The following is a 26,326-nucleotide window of genomic DNA, read 5'->3' as shown; positions in this document are numbered from 1 at the left end:
GGCTCCGACCCGCTTTTTTTCGCCGAAGAAACGAAGAAATAAAATTAGCGGGAGCGCCGGAATTTGCTTCGTCGGACGTCGCAACATACGTAATCGCGAATCATCATTGTACTATTTGCACAAAGGAACGATAAGATTAAGCGGCTCTCTTTCCCATCGTCGAAAATCTCGAGCTAAACGTGCAACATTTTATCGTCGCCTTGGAAGATACGCTGATACTACAGGTTTATTGACAAGTGTGAGATGGAACGACGATACCGGAGTACTCGTAGCTACGCGCTATTTACTTAGCGTTTTGCCGTTGGTAGCGGCATGTCAATATCGCGCCGAACGCGACATCCGTATCCGAGAATGGGAAACCGATGTTCAAGAAATCTCATTATGTGAATTCGCATTACGTCATTGTATGCCAAAAAATGTTCGCCATTAAAAAGAAACAAAAATAATATAACATCTCTAGATCTAAATATTACAAAACCGGATATTTCTTACGACGATGTCGTACAACATGGACAATCAAAATACGATTAAATCGTCTTCCGCGCGCGATGGAACGAGGACCGTCAACAATTTTTTTTCTTTTTAGTTATCCGCAAAATGACAGCCATTCGGTAGGTATCCATCAGCAATCGTCCAATAAATCGAACCGTGCCCGCGAATTTCCCGTTCTCGCAATGGACGGTAATTCAATTTCGTTTACGCAATTTCGCGCGTTCGCGAGTGGCGGAGCGATCGACGACTCAACGGGTGTCCCGATCGTTTCCCGCCGTTTTCAACGTTTCCTTGGTGGTGTGCAAATCGCCGCGCGCAAATCGTAACTCGTTCACCACCTACGAGAGATCGGCGAGAAACGTTTCCTCTCGCTGATCTGGCCGCCGTACGGCGATCGCAATCTTCCGCGACTCGCACGGTCCCGTGGCGATTCGTTGCGCTTGTAAAGTGATCGCGATTGTACACACCATGACTGAAAGTGATCTGCTCGTTAAGTATCGCGGACGCCCGAGAAAGACAGCGCTTGGAAAGTGAGGGAGAGACGGCGAGATCGCGATCGAGAAAATAACGACGATACCCCCGACGACGTACGCGCGATTAATGGCGAAAGTCGCGAGCGCGACCGGGAAGAAGGTTTGCTCTCGCCACGCTTCTTGTCTCGAGTCGATCTTGCGCGAGCGACAGCGGAACTTGGATGTTATGTAAGCTCTTAGTAGCTCGCTTCCGCTTTGTCGTAATATAATATCAACAGAAATTACCACTGGCGAGACGGATTGCAAGTAAAAGTTTGTTTCCCGTAATATGTCGTGTGATCAGAATGCTCTGCCGTTACTATAATACTAATGAATTCTTTGAATGAAGATTTTTCACTTGTGAGATTTTGATTAGGCCATTTTAGTGCAATTTAGCAACTTCCAAATATTATGTATATCTTTGTCGTCGAATGCAGAATTAAATATATATAAAATAAAGCCAAATACATAAAATTTAGCAGTGATTAAGAATTAAATTATCTATTGTCTATTTTTCAAATTTATCTGATAATTAAACCGTAAATCAAGTTTTAATTAAAATGTTTCTTATAAATTAAAAAGATTTCATTAATAGAAATGACAATAATGACACAGTATACTATGTATAACTAACAATTAGAAATTATTAATTGGATCTTTGCGGTTTGTTTTTGCTAGCATAATAAGCGTATAATTAAACGCTAATATAGTTTTACATACCCATTCGATTCCATTTCTGACAATAGATAAGAATCTGAATGTTCGAATGCGCGCAATAAAAAACGCGAGAAATATCCAATCCACAAAGTCACACCTCACAAAATAGTACTTCCGCTTAGATCGCCGTCCTGAAAACGTCCGATAATCATTATTCTCGTAATCGTATCCGGCGTATGAATTTGGCGCCAGGCCGGATTTTCCGTTTTCACGACGACACCCCGTATATCGCTTGGGAAAATAAATCTTGTGGACACTCACCGGGAGGGAGACTGGACACTGGAGGCTGTCACCGGACACGGGTTGCAGCGACTGCAACAGATCGCGTGCGTGAAAGAGAGGACGGCCATCAATGGCTGCATTATACAATACTCGGTGGTAGTATATACGGCAATACATGTTTGCCGGCGCGTAGTGCGCGAGTGTGCGTACGCGCGTTCGCGTGCACCTTACCGTGTATGTGCGCACACCGAAGACGCGTACATGTGTGCGGGCATATACATGAGTATATAGATACCACCAAATGGGTCCACACGGTCCGAACGGGGCGTGCTGTGCACCGCGCGCGGCAGGTATTGCCGCCAGGAGAGGCTCTCCGGCGCACATAACCCGTTCACGAACGAGCGAGAGACGAACGGATGAAACCATCCGTGAGCGACGAGGAGAAACGATATATGCGTGCTCCACCCTGTTCTTGGGTTTACTTTTCGACGAGTATTTCGCCGATTAGATATCGCTCTTTTGCAAACAACTGCGTTGCGAGTGCGTTCGATTATTGTACATCCTCATCTCTTTTTCTCTCTCTCTCTTTTTCTCGCTCTTCGTGCCTCGCTGCTCTCTTCCTCTCTTTCATGTATTTATCGCCGCTCGATGCCGTCATATACGTGTACTTCGTTTCTGCGCCCCCTTTTCCCCTTCCTGTTTCCATCGCGAAAATCTCTCCCTTCTTGCTCGTCCATTCTTCTTTACTTTCTCCTTCCATCTTTCGTTCTTCGTCTCTCTTTTGATCTCACTCGACCGGATCGACTTGTTCATGTGTACAGCCGCAATAACTATATCCAGCCCGGGGTCTTTTTTAGGCGTTAGGCCGTTCTTACGCAGCTTGAAAACGAATTGACTTATTGTAAAACCGTGTCCCGCCGTCCGTAATTGTCCGCGCGTGCCTGTGTGTAAATACTTGGACCGAACCTCAAGTAGTCAAGTATACGGCGTGTATTTTTCTCCCTTGTCATTATGCCGTCACGTGCGCGACTCTAAGCAAATCCTATTTTTCGCGCTGATCATCTTGAGTAAAATCACACGTTCGTATTGTCAAACGAACGATTCGAAGGAATCAATTGCCGCAAAAGCCAATCTTGAGTCATATTTACGAGCAAAATATAAATTATTTCGATAGCATATCAGTAAAGAGAAGTGAGATATCATGGGTTCCTAGCATGACAATTCCTTTCACGGAACGAAAATTATTGTCCTAATACTTCAATAAAAAGATATCAATCTCATTTCTGCTAGATAAAAACTGAGACAAGTAGACGGGTATAAAATATTGTGGATTCTAGAATCCATTTGATGAGTGTAACAGGAAGTGCGGATTTATATAAGTTAAAAAATGCCATTATATGATTACGTTAACATGATTTCAATTGAAATACGCTTGTAACTATATGCAGGCGCAACGGCTCGGTATAATGGATACGTGTCATATTCGCGAACATGCTACACGGAGGTATATCGCTAGGGGAAGCATCGCCGATAAGTCTCATTGGTTTGTAGTCAGACTGCGGCGATAGATTTCATAGTAATGTTAAAGGTCTTTATGGGTTCCATTAAGTCACATTGTACACGGGCGAATAGCCGCGTCCCGAATGAATAAGCACAATAAGCAGGTGCCGTTTGACTCACCGGGTTCGAATCTCCTTCCAGCTGATCGGGTTTACGGCCGTATCGACCCCGTCCACCGTCGTACAATTATGGCGAACATCAGGAAGCGCACGATCCTGCGGACAAGAAAGAATCTTGGTCAGCTTGACGAATAATGCGAAACGTCATTCCGCGCCGTTTAACCTTTGACAAACATTCGCGTGTAACACATTTAGAATTACATCCTCTAATGTTCTCACATATTATCTATTATTTCTACTTTTATCACTCGTGCGGATTGTTACAACTGGTTCTCAAACCTTGTTAAATTTCTGATCCGATCACACAGAATAGTCACTGACGTTGAAGGATAGCGATAATCAAATTTCACCGTCGTTGCAGAATTAAATTCTGCATCAAGTTATTTGTATCATGCGTACTTTTCATATCAATTTTAATTATTTTACTATCTTCATGATATAATTAGTATATTCATTGGATGAAAACTAGAAGACTCAGCATGAGACACGTGCCAGCATTTTGTTGGCCATAAATCAGCGGATTCCGGTTTAATGTTACGCAATTTGAACGGATCGGGATTGTTCAAAGCGAAGAAGACAAAAAATAAATTTCAAAAATGCATGGTTGCAAGATAACAAGAGATAACAATGCATAGGCGTATATTCTTAAGTCACTTAAGTTAATAGACAGAAAACACGATAAGATAGAACTATTAACCATCCCATCCATTTGTACAAAAAGTAAAGAGAGTAAATGTAATAAAGTTCATAATTGAAAGAAAAAAAAAATAAATAAAATGTAGCGTTGATCGATTTCTCTCTCGATTTCAATCTTAAATCACTTCATTGCGAACAAAAGATTAAAGATAGACAATCAAAACACTTATATTGCAACAATTTTTATTTTCAGTAATATTGTTAGACAATTATTATACCTGCGTAAAATTTCGAAAAATTATGCGGTAACTTCGAACGTGAATATATAAGGAGGTCATTATAGCGTCATAATAGCTTCCATTCAAATAATGACAAAAAAGAAGACGTCCCGTTAAACACTATCTAGAATTCGTTATATCGGGGTCGAAGGATTGGCGATTTGCGGTTGGTTACCCACGGATACGAAAGATCCTGGGAGAAGACAAAGAACGATGATTCAGAGGTAGGAGGAGAGAAGAACCTGGTAGATGACACGAGATTCCTACGAAGGTAGGTACTACGTCATTGTCTTTTTCTTCTCCATTTCGCTGTTCTCCTTCTCTGTCTTTCTCTCCCATGCACCTTCTATGGTTTAACGTTTTAGACTTGAAACGCCGGCATTCCTGCAGTCGCATGGAATCCGACGATGTTAAATGAATCGTCTTGAGAAAATATAATGTCCACTAAACATTCTTCTCTCTTCCTCTTTTGTAATTTATAACCGCGTAAAAATCAACTAAGTATCTGACAAATGTTTGATGTCATTTCATTAGATATATAGTACAATTATAGTAAAATATCATAACTAGATGAAATAATGTTTTATTAAGCAGCAATTTTTTAATGAAATATCCCTCCAACTCTTTTTATTTTGCATATGTAGTAAAATGACGTCAACTCTTTGTCACGTCAAGTATTTAAGTGAACACGATTAGTGTCTCAAAACCTACTAATTATAACAGATCTTTTATTCAGTTGCTTATATTATTATATTATATTTAATTTTAGAAAACAGATTTCTTGTATTAAAATAACTTTCAAAAAGAATTAAAAGTTTATTTTGCGCATAAAAGTTCGATAAGAATAATAAAAAGATTTCATTATTCGATTTAGCGAACGGAAGTCGTTGGCTTTTAGGCACTCCTTTCTCGAAAACTGGTAGGATCATATCGTTTTTCATTTCGGAAGATCGCAGGTAGCGCCCCGCTCTATCAATAGACCGGTTGATCAATTCGCAGGCGCGTCGGCGAGGTTTACCTGTGGCACGTGTGGGCGTTCCTGGGTAGCAAGCAGCCGTAAAGTCGTTAAGTAGCCACTTCAGACTTTAGAATCAGGAGGTGATGGATCATTAGCCCTGAGGATCTTTCCGTAACCTACAGTCTCTGTCGAACCAATAGTGGTTACATGCTTCGACAGGATACCACCGTGAAGCATGTAATCGTTCAGCCGAGTTTCAACCATCCGTGAAGTAAAAACGATGTCCGCGCGATCGTGACGTTGCTAAATCGTAACGCGAATTAATTTTCTTCGAAAATCAAACAAAATGCAATTCACTTATTGCAGATCAATACAAAATTACATAACAATAGAACTGTGACTTAATTTCTCTACTTCCAAAGATGATACATTTCCTTTTCCATTTTTTTGTATTTTGTCAAACGAATGTATCGCACGAGCATCAAATTATGTAGAGAAATATGCAATAGATAATAAGTGAAAAAATATATATGATAATCAGCGAATGAGAATACACGCGGATACAGAGGATCGTGCCGCGCTAATACGGCGGTTGATAAATTCGCGAGCGTGAAGCGATATAGCCGCGGGCGTACTACGGTTTCTAGGCAGTGAGAAGCCATAAAGACGCTAAATAGCCACTTTCGACCGGGTAAGAAAGTGGTACTAGAGCGTCAGAGCCCAAGGGTGAGAAGATTGGAGTCAACGGCATACGGAACGCTTCGAGAGAGTACATAAAATCAGTTTGGATTACGCGCAAATGGACGGATAGAGACGCGCACGGCACGGAAGTTTGTGATGGAAGCATCTAGCAATAATGAGAGTTCGATGTGCCAGGGGGACGTCGTGCCGCCGGTATATAAACGCCGCGCGCGTTCCAGTTTATTCCTCGCCGTGCCAGGAAGGCGCAACAAATCATCGACGGTGGTACACCGCCGTGGATCGTTTCTTCTTTATGAGCGCGGTCGTTATGAAGCATCAAGCGCACATATCGCGATCGAAAGTACCGATTTCGCTTTCGTTTCACGACTATATATTTGTCAGTGGCGATCCAAGTCGCCATAGTTTGCAATGGAGATTATTTAGCGCGACTTTAGTGCCAATGGCACCAATGATATCTTTAGAATAAATCGAGATTGATATCATTCGGTAGGAACGAAAAGAACGGAATGCTACGGCATAATATATTACATAACGTGAAAAAATTATACTCGTTTTAAGTGCACATTTACGCAACGTTGTATTGTTGAATGATCACGTATATAAGGGTACATGGAGAGATGTGTATGTCGCAATAAACTGCAGAGCAATTAAAACCGGTAATTGAGATAAGCAGGAACTTAATACTGGATTAGATAGTGCATAGTAAAGTAAGATGTAGAAATCGCTTCGCGTCATAGATCAGTCGCAAAGATAGGTAGAATAATGCGCGTTTTGTAAATAGCGATTCATTAGGAAAGGCTCGAACAAAACAATCAATATATGCGAATAAATGCCAAATGATCAATATCGATACAACCATGCATGATACAAGAGCACGTATGTATTGTGCCATACATGTTATGCGTAAGTAGACAAGTTATATTAAAGCGGACAGTTCTCCAGAAAGGTAAGATATCGCGGTAATATGCTAATAGCGCGTAGGCGTTTTCTGGAAATAAGGAAGCATGCAACATAAAGACAACCACTTTTGGACGCAGGACTTTTGCATGGAACAGGTACCTGAAACCGACGTAAATTTATAATTGGGTCCTTCGCCCACGCGAGCGAATATATTATTGCCTCTAACATATTCTAAAATATGTTAAACATTTACTATTCTTTGATATATTACCATTTACTATTTTACTGGCATAAAAAATTTATTGTTATTGTTACACGCATTTATATATGAATGTAAGGATATAATTTATAAATGTAATAATTGTCCCATTGCAAAAAATTCTCTTTTTAGATTAATATAATATATACATTAAATTAATATGATAATTACGATATATACATTTATGTAAATGCCTCAGAGAATTATGTAAAAATTAAAAAAACAGATAAGAAAGTAGATGTCGAATCGTTATAAGTAGTTCGTGAAACTTCAGAGCTTGCTATCAAGTTAGGTGACGAGACCTGCATTCGAAGTCGATGGCGCGATCACTTTTAGCGTTTTCGAATAACGAATGGCCGGAGAACAATCGGAGTACACGCGGGAATCGGCGCGGAGGAACCGCGAATGTATGCGATCGGTCAGGTAGTTCAGTGGACGAGTGGTTTGCCGGTTGGAAGGCGAGTCCGAGCTGCTGGAAGGATGCTGGAGAGGCCGAGTGGTGGCGGCACGGCCGGTGTGGTCAGGTGGCTCGCAAGGACGCGGCAGGCCGTTCACCCGTTCACCCATTCGCCCCCTTCCGCCCCCTTGCCGCCGGCTGCCCCCCTCACCGCCGATCACTATACGTACACGCTGGTATTCACGTATACACGGATACGTACACACATTTGTAGGCTCATCGCTGATCTCTCTTCCTCTCTTTTCTGACTTATCGTCCCTCGCCCATTCTCTTCTCCTCCAGTATCACGGTGTTTTCCCCCGCCTCTCCCTCCGTTGAGTCGTCTCCGCTCTAGATCCGAACGTGAGCGCAGCCTTAACTAAGTTACCGGTATTTGTACTCCGAGAAATCGCCGGTTACTGTACTCCCCGTGTAAACACGATAATTGACCCGTTACACTTTGCACCTCGCACGAACGAGAATTTGTTTCTTTAAGGCGATACACACGGTGTGTATCGCCCTCGCGAGAGAGTCGCTTCTTGCATCTCATTTTTATTTCTCGTTATATTTCAGGCCCTCAGCCCGGGGCCTATAATACGCTCGTAAGTGTATTAATGATATCGTGAAAGTACAGTAGAACTCGTGAAATGTAGGGGTTTATGGCGTAATTTTGCGCGAAGTGGAAACGATACTATTAAAGCAACATTATTAGCATTTTATGATCGCTACGTCTACTAGAAATTTAAAGAGACACAAATTATAGACGTAAGATATAAAGTGAGAATAGAGCACAACAGAAAAAGGGTTTATATACATAGTGATGGTGATTTCGAACAATGATTATGCTATGTAGTTCTTCTTTTAATCATTTAAATTGCGACATAAAAACCCAAAGCGGGCACGATTGAAACAGGTTTGCCAGGTTTCGCGTCGATTTATTGGCACGGATATTAACGGCGTATCTCAAAGTCTGCATAAATCTCGGAATCCGGAAAAGAAATCGACGGCGTCAAATCGGGCCAAGATTTCGCCTCGACACGATGATCATCTTTCGATCTTCGACAATAAAATTATCGACAATATTAAAATGAAAATATAACATTTAATATTCGCATATTGGATCACAAAAAATTATTATAAATAAGCGAGAATTTGACCATTCGTGTTTGCGCTTGTTCGATTAATTTGTATAAGTTTATGGGATTTATCGTTTCATTCATCATACCTATAAATATCCGCGTTTCATCGGGATATGACCAGGATGAGCAACGTATTATGATCGCGAGAGCCCTTTACGACAAGCCAAGCTCGTTAATCGCGCGTTCCCCCGCGGCTGGTATCAGCACCACCGCGTAAAACAGCCCATCGACGACTTGCGACGTCACGTTCACGTTAACATCGAGCAAATGCTTGCGGCAATGACGTCACGGATGAAATAATAGACGGCCTCTCGACCTCTCCTTCTCTGCGGTTCTTCCCATCTTCCTCTCTTCAATCGAGGAGTTTCGTACGGTACCTTCAGAAATCGAGAAGAATGAGTGAGCGAGAAAGAGGGGGGAGAGAAAGAGAGAAAGAAGGAGAAGAGATCCGCTCTCCCGCAGGGAACTAATAACCGGGTTTCACAGGCCTGTCTCTGCTACACACGCGCGCGTACCCGATTCCACCAGCACAAATCAATAGCGAGGGTCAGGGGGACGAGGGATGGGGGGGCGGCGATGTAACCCGGGACGGGTCTGCGAGGCGCGCCCGTCAATGCAGGTAGCCGAACGACGAGGCGGCGGCGCGGTGGCTGTTATTAGCTTTCTTTTCTCGTAATACGCGCCCTGTCAGCGGCAGGAAATAAGAAGTATTCCGGCGCAGTTACTTTGTCAGTCGGGAAAGCGACAATAATCGCGGGTCCGCGCATAGTCCCCCCCCTCCGCGACCGTGTACGTTCGCCCACTCCCTCTTTATCCTTCGATGTGTCAACCCCCTTTTTGCTACTTTCTCTCTCTTTCTTCTCTTCTCTTTCTGGATGATTCTCAAGAGAAAGAAGAAGGGGTCGCGGGAACTGGCTGCCATGCGCGAGCGCGCGTATAAGAGTAGAGAAGTCGATTGAACAGAAATTGAATGATTGGAGGCGCGCCTCGAGGGCGCTTGATTGTTCATTCAAACAACAATCGTAATTGCATTACACGTCACAGCGGGACGAACGGAGATAGAAGGGGGTTATTTGTGAGGAACAGACGAATAGTCGGAATGGCAAACGACGGCGACTGTCCGACAGAGTCCACCAGTCAAGAGTGTCGTCAAGATTGATCTCTGCAAAGATTAAAATACCTCGTTTATGTCTTGAAGTTTGTATGCATTTAAAACATGACATAATGTCAACAACTATTTCATAGATACATGCACAAAAATATTTTTTTAATAAAATGAAAATCGCTACATACTTTGTTTATCGAATAAACTCTCTCTTTTTCACTTCCATAAAAAGTACGGGTATAAATAGCTTTATCAAACTCGCGGTCCGAATCAACAGATTTATTTGTTTCACAGTAGAGCCAATTCTCCTCGTTGATGGGAACTCGCGTATCGTAGATTCGCGACGAATATTGTATTGGAGGGGTGGCTTTTGCACGTCGATGAGTGGCCACCGCCGAGCACACTTTTCGACTCCTCCATTCGGTCGCTTTCGACCAGCGGCGCTATGCTAACGTGATTAGCGCCACGAGTCTCTCAAGCACGTTTCGCATCGGCGGATTGACGATCGATATCGTTTTTTTTAGCGGCATACAGACGACGCGTGCCACGCGCCATCATTAGTCCGTCGAGGACCATTTCGCCGTTGGATGCGACGTTCTTGTTTCCGTTCGACTCTACTTCGCCTCGTTTAATTGTGCCGCAGTGTTCTGGTTATGCGCGATTTGTTCAAGCGCAAGAAAATGCCGCTCTAATAGTCCTTGTTTATTCGTGCAATTGTGGTTTTCCGCTATGCACAGGTAAATATCTTCGATTACCTATATTTGTTACATGTTAAAAATGTATGTGTACGCGGTAAATTTTATTACTATTTTTTAATCTAGATTTTTAATAAACTTGCTCCAGATCTTTTTTTTAAATCTTGATTTTATATATATTATATATAAATAAAAGTTAAACAACAATAAAATAGGCGAAAAAGAATTAAAGTATAATATTCTCCTCAATGTTTTATTATTTCGGTATTACAAGTTTTTCATTTTTATACATTGAATATATTTGACAGGCAGACAAGAATAAAAATTTGTAAATTACACGGTTGCGTAATCGTTCCCTGTGGATTATTCGCGGTTTCGTCGGTGGCATTTCGTGGCATCCGCATTGAGCTAAGCTCATTGTCAGTTTGCAAATTATGGGGCTAGCTACTTCGCGAGTCTCTTGAAATCGATGTATTGCTCGACGCGACGCGTATATGCCTCAAGACTCCTCGAACAAACGCCGTCCGACATAAAGGAGGAGGTGAGGAGGAAACTAATGATTTGCTCAGTTAATATTTGTTCAGCTATATGTTCCTTTTCGAGTCGCTTCCTAAATCGAGGTTGACGTATTGTTACTGCCGTACGTTGTGATTAACATAATAATGCAAATACAATGACACAGCGAGCTTGACGGCCCGGGCAGTGTTTGAGCAGGTGAAAATTCCACCATGGCCGCGCGCAGTTGCGTAGGCGCCGATATGCGTTGAAACGCGCAAGGCTTCTCCGCAATTGTCTATATGCGTCCGTGTAACGTGTACACATCGTATATAACGAGTAACAATTGTTTTCTAATTCAATTAGTAGAACCTTGCGAATTTTCGTCGCGATCCATCCACGAAAGAACAATTCACATACATGCTTTCTTCGCCATTTCTCTTATCGATGTTCGTAGACTCCATCTAATATTGACTTTGCTAAATGCACATAAACAGCAGAAGTTTAAAAATCTTCATCGCCAGACGGGTGATATAAATTCCGACTAATGTTAGAAATGATGTATCTGCCGTTGTATTGATTCAATCAGAGACATAAATTCGTAGGTCCATTTGATGGCAAAGGTTTGTAGACTTTGAAGTGCTATTTGTGCCGCGTGAAGGTATCAATTTATCCTAACACATGTGCATCTCGTGTCAACAACGCTAGAAACGCGCTGGTCTTACAGTTTCAGGTTTAGAAAACGGCAATGCTCCGCGATATATCGATGAAAAAACGATCAGGCCGTGGCTCAAAGAGTGGCTTTTATCTCCCGCTGAATGCGTCTGCTGCCAAGAAAAATGTATACCGGAGATTTCTCATTTCCAGGTAATTAATTTACAATGAACCGGACGAAAGGGGAGCTAATCCTTGTTGCGAGGGTTATTTATGGAGTCGAGCCTCCATTGAGATCACCGCTTGCTCCCTTTACCACAAAGAACAAACGCTCGGCCGAGAAGATCATTCTTTCTTCCGCAACAGAAATCTTTGCCAGACCGCACTCAGATTATAACGAAATGTATTTTTAGTATCCTAAAAAATCTTCGGTGAATTTATCTTCTAGCAAATAGAAATCCATGACCAAAAGAAAAGAGACAGCTTACTTCACCGCTTTGGGTAATTAAATTTTGCTAACTATAGATTGTCTCAGAAAAAGCGATCAGAATGCCGAAATGCAGTGCAACGAGAATTTGCCTCTTTGACTGTTTATACGATCCAGCAATCGATTGAATCGCCTTGAAACAAAAACAGGAAAGAAACAAATCGAACTCGAGCTCGATCGGGACAATTCCGAAGCTTTGGCTGAGGACACTCTACGGCGGGATGGCAATCAGTACCAGTTCCGAAACGGGCATACATGCAGACGGCGGCGCACTTAATCGTAAAAAATAATTACGAGCAGGCGCGGAGGAAAAGAGCGCAAACGGAGAAAAAGCATGCAGTCCGGATGCTGGCCGGAAAATGACAATCACTAGGCGCGGGGCTGTTTCCTCTGTCTGACGTCAATCTAGTCGGTCGGAGGCTTACTGCGTCCCGCGGGGAGGCAGACGGAGGAACAGGGGTGGATTAGCGGCAGGGGGGTTGGGGACAGAGAGAAGGAGAGAGAAAGAGAGAGAAAGAGAGCCTCTGGCGCATTCGCCCTTCGTCAATTTACCGGCCGATCTCTCAGCCGAGGCTGAAATTTCATCGACCTTCGAGTGCAAGAGGGTGTTTTTCTCCCCTTGTCCTCTCACCTCCGTTCCATCGACTCCTCCAACCCCGCCTTCGTAACTGCGCTCGTGCTCGCTTTCGTCATTTGATAATCGTCCCATCGACGACGGGGCGTCCCGACAGGTGTCCACCAAGGACACCTCGGTCCGATCCCCGAGTGTGTCTTCACGTGATGGCGTCGCAGGTGACGTAACTCGCATACCAGCGTGACTTCGCGCGTACTTCACATTTACGATGGTCGATGCCCATGGTCTCGCTTACGATGAGGTATAAATGTATACTCGCTATCTACCAACGCAAAAACGAAACATGGTACTTGATTCCACCATCGTGACGTCGTCTAGGGTAGACACGTAATCCTTCTTCCATCTTTGATAACGATAAGAACAAACAGTATGGCTGTAATTGCATATTAAGCTCTTTTTCATGTCCACTCTCGTTATACATACATCTTCTCAATATTTCTTCTTAAATAGATCACAGAAGTTTCAGAAACCAACTATCGCGAAAAAAAAATAATTATGACTTGTTATTAATTTATCAGTTTAAAAAAAATCGTCAGTTCCTTCAATCTTAATTTTAAGAATGCTTAAATTAAATTTTTTTCAATATTCTGATTATAATATAATTTTTAATATATGTAGTAAAATATGTATAATAATATAAAATGCGCGATTAAAAAATATAAATTTAACAATGTACGTAGGTAATATAGGTAAATCACGTTTCCAATGGTCAATTATCAAAATCTTAATGAAATATAAATATTTATCAACATTCCAAGCGGATAACTAATATTGCGCATTATAATTTTTTTAATTAAGCTAGCAAATACAATAATAATTGTGAAAAAGAAATTAGATATGTTAGCTTATTAAAACTTTATCTGAAAGTTCATTAAACGAATATATTTATTTAATGCGATATAACCAGTAGAGTGTGGATAGTTTTATGAATAAAACATCATCAGTAATATGTTAGAGTTTTCGTATGTTTTGCGAAGGATATGCCTTAATAGCGCTAATGATAGATCGTCTTAAGCGATAAGTATCATTTATAATATACAAATGTATCATAAACAAATAAATAAAGATTGACTCATTTTTCTTACACAAATACCTACCTTACATAAATAAAAAAATTATCAGTGTTTTTTCTTTTTTATGCCATATTTTTACATCGATTATTATAACTATGTTATTGGTCCAGAAAGATTCTTATTAAACTAGCAGCAATAAAAAAAATCCTGCATAATTGACAAATACAAATTATGACGTATTATAAGTATAGATGAAAGAAATGGAAGAAGTTAAGTCAGTGAAAAAAGATGTATGCAATCTATTAGTAAGAAAACGATTTTTAGTTTCAAAAAGCGAAATAAAAACAACCAACGAGTATCATTAAAATTTTTAAATGTGCTGAAATACATTCACAGCTTACAGAACGATTGAACAAGGCAAAACAATATAGAAAAGCGTAATAAGCTGAGCAGAATAGACTTTATTTAATAAGAAACCGTGGATCAATATTTGAATTATGCTACAAAGCAGTTTTTCTCCGCACAGATGATTAATTCATTCACATTTGATAGCTTCGTTGCTCTTCTTTCGCTATTCGGTCGGAAACGGATAAAACATCGCGCGACAGATGGATAACGTTTTATAATCTGAATCAGCTTACTACGCTTATTGTCCATCGTTTTCCGAGTCAGTCGAGACAATATCAAAGCCACTGCTGCTGGCCGCGCGCGCTAGTTTCCCGTATAATGAAGGCAATGCCACGCCACGTTGTTGGCGTTTAAAAGTCCGGGAGCAGTTCCTTATTAGTTATTAGTATACGCTCCGGTGAGGGGCAAATGAAATGGTTTACAAACGCGAGAGCAAGAATAGAGACGGAGTCTTGAATGGGGGCCTTTGAATTACTGGTGGCCGCTTGTTTTGTATAGACACATAATGTATACGTATTCACGCAAACCCGCTCGTTTGTGCGTTGCCCGTGCACGCATGTGTGTATCCGATTTCGGTGTGTATGTACATGCGTCGCGTCTCGACAAGTAATATATAAGTATGGCGGGTGCGAGAGCCCGCTTGCGCGGACTTGTACACACGGAACCGTGAAGTCCGTGCAAAGAGAAGAGATAGGAGAGGTTGGCCATTCCACCACCAGCACCATCCATCGTTGCGGTCCTTCCGTCACCCTTACCGTCTTTTTCAACTCCCCACCCCCCAATCTCTCGCAACCTGCTGAAAAGTCTTGCGCCAAGTTCTACGCCCTGTCATCTTTTGAAAAGAATAATATCTCTCTCTCTCTCTCTCTCTCTCTCTCTCTCTCTCTCTCTCTCTCTTTGGAACATTAGCAATTCTATGATCGCCACCTTTATTTATACGTACCGTTCTTGCTACCGACTCTTCTATCCTCTATTCGCGTTCTCGCGCGACACACACACACACACACACCACACATACACGCGACACATGGACGGCGGGTCCATAATACACAGATATAGAATGCGTCAGAGTTACCATCTTCCTCTTTATAATTTTGAAACAAGCACTAATGAGTAATCTCTCTTCTAAAGAAATATTATCAATTGTGTTCTTACTTTCTGTATAATAAGTTTCTTTACTGTAATAAGTTTGAGAGGGCCTTTCGTTGATTTCTATGTACAGAAAGCTTCAAATTCAGTATCTCTGGTCCCTACAAGTAATAATTCTGAACCACCCCGTGCGTTATGTAACGTGTAGGGTGGAAAGAAAGCCCGACATTGCGGGCGGAGAAGCCGCGACGGTGTGGCGGCGGACGTCGCCTTGTTACAAAATACTTTAATTAATGACTCCTCGGAACAAATTTACCTTCATTATTAGCACATTCATGCCGGGCGACGTGGCCGCGCCGCGTACATGAACGCGCGCACGCAACACGTGTATCCGAGAGGCACAAAGCCGGCATTGTGTGGAGCCACTCATAAAAGACGCCTGTTCTTGCGCGGGCTTTAAATAATTCAATTCACCGAATGCTCTTCCTCCACCGACTGCATCGCTGCCTTTTGCTGCCTTCTCGCCGGAAGAAGCACAACGCGAAAAATGGAGGAGGATAGCGGCGAGAAGAAGGAAAGAACGGAAAAGGGGAAGTGGAGGAAAGAAACGCGAGATACATCATAAACGATGAATGATATTAGATCACGTTAGGTGGTCTGATAGCGGCAGGATTGATCGATGTCGTCAAAATTATCAATCAATTATACTTAAAGTATGAATAAAGGCAAAGATGTAACTAAACTCTAGATATCGACTATGTTGTAAAATATAATTGATAAGTTCCGAGAATGTAGCTGCTACTCGAATATAATTAATTACATGTCTTATATCGCACTACGGCATTTCATAATTTACATTCTACATAGCGGTATTACGGACAAAAAGAATATATGGGATAGGTAGCAGATTTGACACACTAGCTTCAGCGGATTGTAACAATACTATTCTCTACAACGTGTACCGCATAATTACAAGTTAAAAACGAAATCATACCGACGAGCAAATGCCCAGTCGCAAAAGCTTACAAGATGAATGCCGAACAACGCGCACAATAGCTCTTCTGTTCGTATCCTTCGTACGTCTAGACTAGAGAGTTAATAAAGCGTGTAAAGAGAAAAGACTGACAACATGCTCGTTTCTTATCCGAGCTAATTATTCACGCGTGCTTAAGAAATGAGGTTCGAAAAACCATTCAAACGGTACTCAAGAATATTTCAGTTTCAGAAACACATTATGTTTAATATGAAGAAGTACAGTCTAATTTTTTTATATGTATTTTGTTTCTAAGAAATAAAAGTACTACATATTACATGTATAATTTCATTTTTGTTTGCACGTTTGTGCAGTCCCGAATTTCCGAAAGGAACGCTTTTCGTATGCTTCTATATAGAAACCTTCTCTGCATCGTCACGGTATCCCCTAAACAGGTGCTCTCGAAACGAACGTTTCGCCGCGGAGAAAGTCTCGTCGGCCGTGGCTAAGCGAACGAGCGAAGCGGTTCAGAGGCGCGCGCGAGAGCGCATTTTCCGGGATTGCGGCGGCTGCCGCGAGAAAAAGGGTGAACAGCGTGGACGGAATGGAGATGAGCGGCACAAGAAACGAAACAGGCAAGAGAGATAGAACGACGGAGATGCAATGGTTAGCGAGGGTGGCAGGGGGAGCGATGAGCGCGGAGACGGAAGAAGAGGAGCACAAGAGGGAGGGACGGAGCGGGAGGCGAGGAGAGGAAGATACTACACAAACGGCAGAGAAGAGCATTGGGAACGGAGCACAAGAGCATGCACCGGCTCGAGGCGAGGGAGAAGAGCCGAGCCTCCGCTCGTTCCGGCCTCTAGCCAGACAAACGGCCCTTCGCCCGACGTAGAAGTCGCGCGCTTTTTGCGGCGCTCGTTCAAGTTTACATTTACGGACTGATCCCCTTACCCGTTGTCACCGGACGCTCCGCTCCGCTCGTTCGTTCGTTCACTCGCTCGCTCGCATTACTGACTTGTATGCAGATGCACCCGCCGGCACCGCCGCGCCAGTGATTATCGCAGCTCGCGGCGTACGAGTCGCTCGCCCTATTTAACGAGAACAATGCCCTGCCGGGTGTGAGGACATTAATGCGCGGCTTCTGTCCAGCTTGATAGAAAGGCGGCGCGGCGCAGACCCAGCTCGCTACAGGTGTCGCGGCTCAATGATAATTGGGCGGAGAAACTGTCGTGCGTCAAGCGACGAGTATGGCCTTCTATGTCCGCAACCCTTTCCAGTCGCGTGCATGCGCGATTAAAATACGCAAATGCCGACAAGAGTCCCGGTCGAATGGCCGGTGAAGTAAATTATAATATATACGTGTCACAACGGAAAATCGCATGACTGAACATCATTTCCAATAAAAGTGATTAAATCTAATCCTGGAAATACTTGGTGAAATTAAATGGTCGGCCTACTATTTTCCTGAGATTCCAATTTATGCATATATTTTATATAATGAAATAAATCGTTTATGTCTAAATTTCCTGACTAATAGACTGTGGTTGAATGTTTAGTTCCCGTTATGTTCCATTGCAGATACTTAATAGTATCAAAGTTGCCAGCGCAAGACGATAAAGATCTTATAATTGCTGCTTTTTTTCAGACTGTGCAATAATAATTTCTATCTTGTACGTTTTCACCGGAAACATCAAGTGATATAATGTTTATAATAAATGTCACGCGTTTTTGCCTTCTTATAAATTTGAGCTATCGAATTATGGAGACTGTTTCACAGTAATTGCATTTGATAAAGCAAGTTTAATTAATATGTTAATTTCTATACTAGAAGCGGCCTATTTTTTGCACGAAATGAAAATGTTACTTGATATTGAGAAACGCAATAATAAAACTGATTAAATGTTTCACTTTACCTATCGAATAAATTGAAGAAAGCTAAATTCGCACTATATATATATTGATAAAAGCAACTCCGCGTATTTATAAACAACTTTTATAATATGTTTCGGTTACATATCATTACGTTTTATGCATTTTACATTTCAGAAAAAGTCTACTATTCAGAATGTTAATTCGTTATTAATGGAAAAAAATGCACGAAATGATACGCGACAAAATAAAACAGGTGATAAACAGGTCGCAAATTTATTAGAAAAATGAATAGATAGGTATTCGAACAGCAAATCTTATGTAACACGAAAATATCTCACTTTCTCTGCTACGTAAAACTTTTGATTAAATCGAATTAAATATAAAAAAAATTAATATTTCACAAAAACTGATTATCTATTTTATAATGCTGTATAAATATAAGTCAAGACATCAGGTAAGATTGAGTAGTCTATTGAAGATTCCTTTTTTTAAGAAAATGGGAAGGATATAAAAATTAGTTTGTTATGCATCAGTTTTATCGACGATATACATTATAATTTTTCTTTCGAGAAGTCAATATTTAAACGATTAAAGAAAGTTGTATAACATTATTAATTAATGGTTTTACTGATTTCTTTGCTCGTTTTTAATAACTTTGCAATTAATAGCAAAAATTTATACATCTTTTCCATTTTCTTACAAAACTTTGAAATTCTATAACTATAGATTTTATAAATACAAGAACGTTTAAGTATATTAAAAGATGAAAAACAAGGTAAAGAATTAAAATCTTAAACCTTGTTAGTCTTGATATATCTAAAATGCTCATAAACGATTTTATCTCATATTCTATATTTGCTAATGATTAGAATGCAAGAAGAATGACTTTGTAAAAAGAGATGGTGGCACAACAAGAGATGATGAATCGGCAGGTGGCATGGAATTAGTGAAGAACGAAGAGCTTGCTGCCCGTCAATTACATAATCAACGGATGATATCGAGAATGATAATGCGTAACGAGTGGCGAACCAACAGGCTGCCTCCGAACTGGTTCGAGGGTGTAACGATTCTTTTTCGTCCCCTCTTGGTCGGACGGAGAGAAATAAAAATGCGATTCGCCTCAGCGAAGAGTCAAGTCGTCGGTCGGACTCTTTATTTACTTTATTATAGGCTGCGCTAACGGTATCGGTCGCATCACCGCCGTCTTGTTGCCCTCTTCTTTTGCCTTTTTACGAATATCCGATAATTGCGTCTCTCGAGTGGCGGCAATGCGGCGAGGATCTAATATTTGTTTTCCTTTCCAGATAACGACTTTAGATAATTGCTAGTATTTATTTGTCATAATCCGCAAACGAGAACAAACATTTAATAAATATTGTTTCCAATATTGTATGCGAAATGTAAAAAAAAAGATGAAATAATTTAATCACATAGCAATGTCTAATACAGCGTTCGAGTTATTTCGTGTACAATGTTCTTTTTTAAATATTAAATCAAATTAAAACTTAAGTGAGATAGTGAGTAAGTGAATTAAAACTTGTTTCTTACGATTATATATACGGACACTCTTATATATAACATACAATATTATTTAGACTGATGAGACTTATTTAGAGCAATCCAAAGTTATTTTCACGTCGTGTCTCTTTGACAGAATACTCATCTTAGGTTGCATCTGTCATATTTCAAGAAAGCAAGTAAGAAATATTGTTTCTACTCGTAGATACACGATGACAGAAATGATACACGTGGCGCAATCTACATTGATCGCGCCACGTGTATCATTTCAAGACGTTTATTTTGTATAGAGTTTACAAAATGAGCTCGTGAAAACATCTGTCAATCATTGTTTTCCATAAAACATAGAAGAATGTAGCGCAATGTGCATTGACAGTTACATATTCATTTTCAGCTACGTAACTCGTCAATTCAAATTCAATTTTTGCATGAAACTTTGTCAGTTTCAGTGCGACGTTAAGATATTAAGACATTTACATTTCACATACAATACAATAAGTCTGCGCAATTTTTTGCGCGAGAAATATCTTTTCGAAGTCGTCTCGATGTATATTCATATGCGCACATTGTCATGTATTTCTTTGCAAACGGGAGAATAATAGGTATACCGTAATAGTTCTAGTAATTCCGAAAGACGTTACACCGTTACATCATGTTCATTGTGCTTAATGATTAGCCAAAAAGTAACTTTTATCCGAGTGCGACATATTGACGGAGCGTTTCTCCGACTAACATATTCTTTTTCAATTTTGTATCAAAATAATTTTCACGTTCAGTGATCGAAATATCTTCACGATTGTCCATTTACGAAAGCAGTCACCGATACATCCGTCTGTATATCTTTAATCGCTATACGTTCGTAACTTTATTCCATCAGTCACGGATCCAAAACGTCTCGTGCAAAAAAGCAACGCATTAACAACGAGCAATCCCCCTCATTATTGTTTTAAGGTGTCTCAAATCGGTGATCTCTCAGTAGAAAAAGATAAAGCGGAAATCGTCTTAACGGAGCAGGACGAAGAGAAAGAAAAAACACGAGCATGACGCTCGCGCGTAGGTGCCAACAATTTATTGCCCATCACGCCTCAGTTGCTTAAGCCAAGCCACCTATGTTGGCTTTAAAGGTCTACGAAATGTTGGAACATTATTTTCGATGATTACCGCAATTCTTTGATTAGGAGCCGCTTCTCCGCTTGCCATGTCTCCTTATTACGATGATCGCAACGCATTAAATTCCTATCAAATTGTTGGAGAAACGGGCAGCAGCAAGCTTCAGAATAAAGGAGAAAGAACAGAGAAAGGAGTGGGGAGAGGGGAGGAGGTGGAGTGCGTTTCGAAATTCGTAACGATAATTTATATGGGTTTCGACCGAACTCACGCGGTCCCTCGTCACGATAAGATTGGAACGTTAGGAGCCTTTATATGGATACACAAAATATCTAAGTGCTGGATAACAGCTTCCACAAAGGGTTAAAACCGATTTTCCGTGGGCGCGAGATAGAAATTTACTTATATTGCCTTAATTTCGTCCTTAATAAGAATCTATTAACAAAGTTCGATTGATAAGGCTAATTCGATTAACGCGTAGACAGTCTATTTACATAACACTCGCTTTCACCTAGAAATAAATTAATAAACCATAAATATTCGTAATTGAATCGTTGAATCGGATTTAATCGCGGTTCTTATCTGTAGCTATAAAATCACTCGGGAGACGCTTCCGATCATAAACGCGCGATTTCTCGCGGCTACTAACAATAAGTGCCGCATAAAATATACACTTTCTCCGAATATTAACCTTTGATGACATCGCGATTCCAACAAAGTCACGTTATTATATTTTTTATCTGTGCTAAAAATCTGTGCTACCCGTTTGTCCCAAAAGTCATATCTCTTTCTTTTTTAAGAGTTATTCCCCCGGGAATAATTAATTCTAATTTTAGCAACATGTAGTACCGCGAAAAAGAGATTGATGGAAGTGTTGGAGAGAGATCGCGCGGCCCAAATACAATGCCTGTACAAGAAAAGGCAGGGGAAGGCATGCCGGACCGACGGATGGAGGCGAAAGAGAGATCGAGAGCAGCCGGCCCGGAGCTACGGAACATTTAACCGAACAAAAGAAGCCACTATAGGCAGCAACGTCCGACGGCGCGTTTCATAAAGATACGGATTTATCGCCACCGTGCCCGAAAAGGGGCTCGCCGCGCCGACAACGACGAGCTCAGGCCGCGACAAAAATACGAGCCCTTTAGCTTCAACACCTTGCCGCCTAGCACCGATTCCACGGTGTCACGCATTACCCACATTCGAAGAACGAGTTCTCACGCGGGAATTTCCAAATTAAACTTCGTCACGCGAAAAGAGCGCGCTGCCGATCGAACTCGCAAATGTGTAACGAAAGTTTTCAAGTACTCCCTTTTGGAGAATTGCACAAGTTTCGTGTGTGAGTGCATGTGTACTTATGCACTACATTTTTACATTATTGTAATTTAGTCCAATACCAAACAAAATATCTCACGCGTCTATCAGAAGAAATGTTTTCTACTAAATTACAAGCTGACGAAGTTGCACGCAAGACGTTCAACTGTTATAAACTTCGAGATGGATCGACATCCGAAGTCCTGCTATCTCTCTTTTACAATTTCATTTATAGTCAATTACATCGCGTGCAAACGATGTCGTAAATTACACTTTTGCGTCGTGTCTTATCAATTGCGCATAATTCTCGCGGCGGAGCACATTACGGCCGGGAATGTATGCAGGGAGATTTATTGGTCAGGACGGTTTCTATCGGTCTAGCGCCTCCTTCGATCATTCAGTCCTGTATGAAAGTAACCAACTCTCTTTGCTTTATGTCGTTTCGTTCACCACGCGGGAGCGATGCGAGATAGCGTGAGGTCAAGTGGCAATCAACAATTCGATCGACAAGGTGCGAATCGCAGCGCGCGTACATCGGCACGCCACTTTAACGATGTCTTCGGGAGTTTATTAACAGCGCGACATACAATATTTATATTTCACTGCCGTGTCAAACCGTGGACAGTTCCCACAAATAATCGAGACATCTTAGTCGTTCATATATTCGTGGGTGAGCCAACTATCTTTGGCATTCTGTTACTTCGAATAATTCAATACCAATTCTCCAAGATATTATTATTCGTAAAATCTGACGTGTGGTTTTCACTTTATGTTTCAAAATCGACCACTCTATCGCTACGGACAGATAGCAAAGTCAGCGTACATCCGTGGTCCATGGAGGCTCCGTGCAATAATCTGGCTGTCTACCAGGCAGGTCGGTGACAGCAGCTGGTCGCGATCCAGCATCGGACGCTTCCAATCTTGCTACCCCCCCTCCCTCCGCGCCGTTGCAAGAACTGCTCCGCTTCTGTCCGTCCTCTTTCGTTCTCGCTCTATCTTGCCAGCTCCCTCTTATCCCCCTCTTTATCTTCCGTTTCTTCCTGTCCTCCCTTTCTCTCTCTTTCTCTTTCTTTTCGGTCCCCCTTCCATCTTCTCCCTTTCCGTGCCGCGACTCGAGTCTACCCTGATTTACGCCCGTTCACCTGCTCATCCGTTTCAAGAGTGCCCCACTTGCGCCTCTCTTTCCGGCTGCCTCGCGCGCTTCATGAAGCAATCGGGGACGTAGCAGCCTGACATTATTATCCCGAGTCCGACTATCGAGAGCCATATTAGAAATCTTTGTATTACGAACTCATTAGTCGTTGTATACGCTGTTGCGATCCGTCCGGCTTGCAGCGCCTCGTATTTATTACGTGCGCGGCCCGGTATTTGTAACGTGATCGCGTGTTAGATCAATCGGGGCGAACCGACGGCTCGCAGCCGAGCTAAAAGTCGACCGTTAATGATTTCGTCGGGACACGCGAGATAATAATTCCGGCAAACAAAGTAATCGCTAATTGAACGTTACGCTAACGAACAGGAGTCGCGGGTAAGCGAAAACGCACGCCATTCTATTGCGCTGACTGTATCTTTGTTCGAGATAACAAACAAAATGAATAAACAATGGATATAATATGATGCCGAGTAATATCCCGCAGCGAAAATTTCTTTGCGTTAAATACGCAATTAGATATAACTGATATAACTGCTTAATAATTTCCCTCTCCGTTACGGCGGATAAGCATAGAATGCACGAATATACCGCCACCAGCTCTGAACAGCCTTTAGACTATTTGCAGTTTCCGTCAATTTCTCTTAATTAACTAAAGTATGATAATTACTTAATTCAACAAAAAGGCATATCTCACGTGTCAAATCACTTTTTCTCTGAAAATACTATCACCTATAATGTCGCATTTTAACATTATTTATAGAATACGCGCTCATCTCTAATAAACTGGACAAAAATATATTGATAAATTAACGTTAAAAAATTTCAAAAATGGTAATCTTAAAATGGTGCCAACTAAAATCGATGCCAATTTAATCGAATGAATAGTGAATTCGCATAAAATAAAGAATATTTCGGTGAATCTCATAAAAAAATTTATGACAGGATGTATACATATAGTAGCTCTACTGTGATCGAAGAGAATCGGTTTATAACCAACAACCAATTAAAAAAATACGAGTTTCGCAGAAATGTAAGAAGATATAACGGTATAAAAGACTAAAGTATAACGAGCATCTGTCAACGATACAGCTAATCTCATGGGATTCGATTCCCGTAACTCCACGTGTATCCGCAGCTCGTTAATAACTATTCGAATGACGTTCGCTATTCGAAACTTTCAGTCGTCATGAATAATCGAAATATTCTGCAAGAACACAACGAACCTCGTGCATCTCGGAGAAATCGGATGCGGCATCAAAACTCGTTCCTCTTCAAACGGTGATATCAAATGGCATCGCTCGCATCATACTTGACGAATATTTCATCGTTACTTAAGGCTAAATAAATGGAACATTTTAACGTAATCATAAAATTGGTGTGATTTCGGCCGGCCGAGCAATAAACACGTCATGATGGACAATAATATAAAGTGCTGTTGTTGTGTCCCGAAATAGTAGATGCTCTTGGAACGCATAACCGCGTTATATGATCGTATGACACCGTATTCATTATAAACACGCAAAAATTATTTCTGCGCATGAAGTGCCAATATTGTATTTCCGCTTACGGGGAGAGGATGCGATCGTTAAGGCACCGGATAAAATGCTAACGTAACCATTTAGGTTGCCACGGCGATTAGGTGCTGTAACGCTGCTGAAGCGAGCATAAGACTGCTATAAAAAGAATGTATAATATTTCGAGAGAAAGTCGATATATCAGAATAAGCAAATTCCAATTTTACCTGATGTATGCAGATCTCTCTTCTTCATATTAATTGAACGATACAATCGTTATGCGTGTCTACTAGTAACTAGATAATATAGCGTGACGTGACAAAGCGTAAACTCGTGTAACACCATATATAATAGCGCATCTTTGAGTAATTTCATCGGCGTTAGTATGCTACGGTACTACTACCGCGCGCTCGTAAAGAGCGTCGCGCACGATGTTGCAGCGGTACTTACTCCCGTGAAATCTATCGGGGGTGTAAAGTGTAAATGATCCGCCACATCGGCATCGGCGGGCCGTTATTGCCCGAACGATGACCCGGCGTTTCGATTAATCGGAAACGAGTTTGTCCGATCGGCCGGCCGTAGTAACGAAAGAACATTGGCGCGAAACGCGCGAGGCAGACACTGCGACGAGAGACAGAGAGAGAGGAAGAGATGAAGAGCCACTCGACAGTGTCACGACAAAACGCAGGTACGTACTTAAGTATATATAGTGGTACCCGCAGGAGGCAGCGCGGGGAGGCTCCCCGGCTGTAAAGTATAAAGCATTAAGCGTTAATCTCGGCGGTGGACAAGATAATGCCCGAAGTCGGCTCCGTGTGAGGAGCCTGTGAGTGGCTATTTATCTCGAGTTTAAATCGATTTGTATGCTAATCCACGAGAGAAATCCGCCTGCGTACATAAAACTGAAGGAGGCCTACAAAACTCAGCCTCCATGAGATTCCAGATATATCCCTGACTAATTAGGCCCACCGCCGCCCTGCCTTCTTCCTTCGGCCTCTCTCCTCCGTCCCGTCACCCCTTTCGATGATACCGACCTCCCACCCATCGGGAATCACCTCTCTTCGTCGAGAAACCATCGTGTTTCGCCGAACACCGGAGGAACACCAACCATTCGTTCGAAGGAAGGAAAAGAGAGAGAGAGATAAAGAGAAAAGACGAAGACGAAAGGAGAGAAGTTTGCTTCGTTACGACAACGGTGACTACAACGAACGTTCGCAGTCTCTCTCTTATTCACCTGTATTAACTCCACCGATAAATGCCTCGGGATTCCAGGGGCCAGATCGCCGGTATAAAGGATCGTGCCTCGGCAAAGAGCAAAACGAAAGAGGGGAGGAGCAGGACCCTTGGAGAATCGCCGCGCAAATGACC

General features: G+C 41.8%; 1 protein-coding gene across 1 annotated transcript in view; it reads right to left on the bottom strand.

Moving 5' to 3' along the window:
• LOC112463588 (1-phosphatidylinositol 3-phosphate 5-kinase-like) overlaps positions 1 to 26,326 on the bottom strand; it is a 128,510-nt gene that overhangs the window by 77,143 nt on the left and 25,041 nt on the right. Inside the window, exon 3 of the mRNA XM_025030056.1 lies at positions 3,624 to 3,718. Within this exon, the coding sequence (XP_024885824.1) occupies positions 3,624 to 3,718 (95 nt within the window). The remainder of the gene's footprint in view (positions 1 to 3,623; positions 3,719 to 26,326) is intronic.

The sequence above is a fragment of the Temnothorax curvispinosus genome, unplaced genomic scaffold (assembly GCF_003070985.1).
Source record: "Temnothorax curvispinosus isolate PA1 unplaced genomic scaffold, ASM307098v1 QBEX01001437.1, whole genome shotgun sequence".
Classification (NCBI taxonomy): domain Eukaryota; kingdom Metazoa; phylum Arthropoda; class Insecta; order Hymenoptera; family Formicidae; genus Temnothorax; species Temnothorax curvispinosus.
This window is presented reverse-complemented; position numbering and strand designations above follow the sequence as displayed.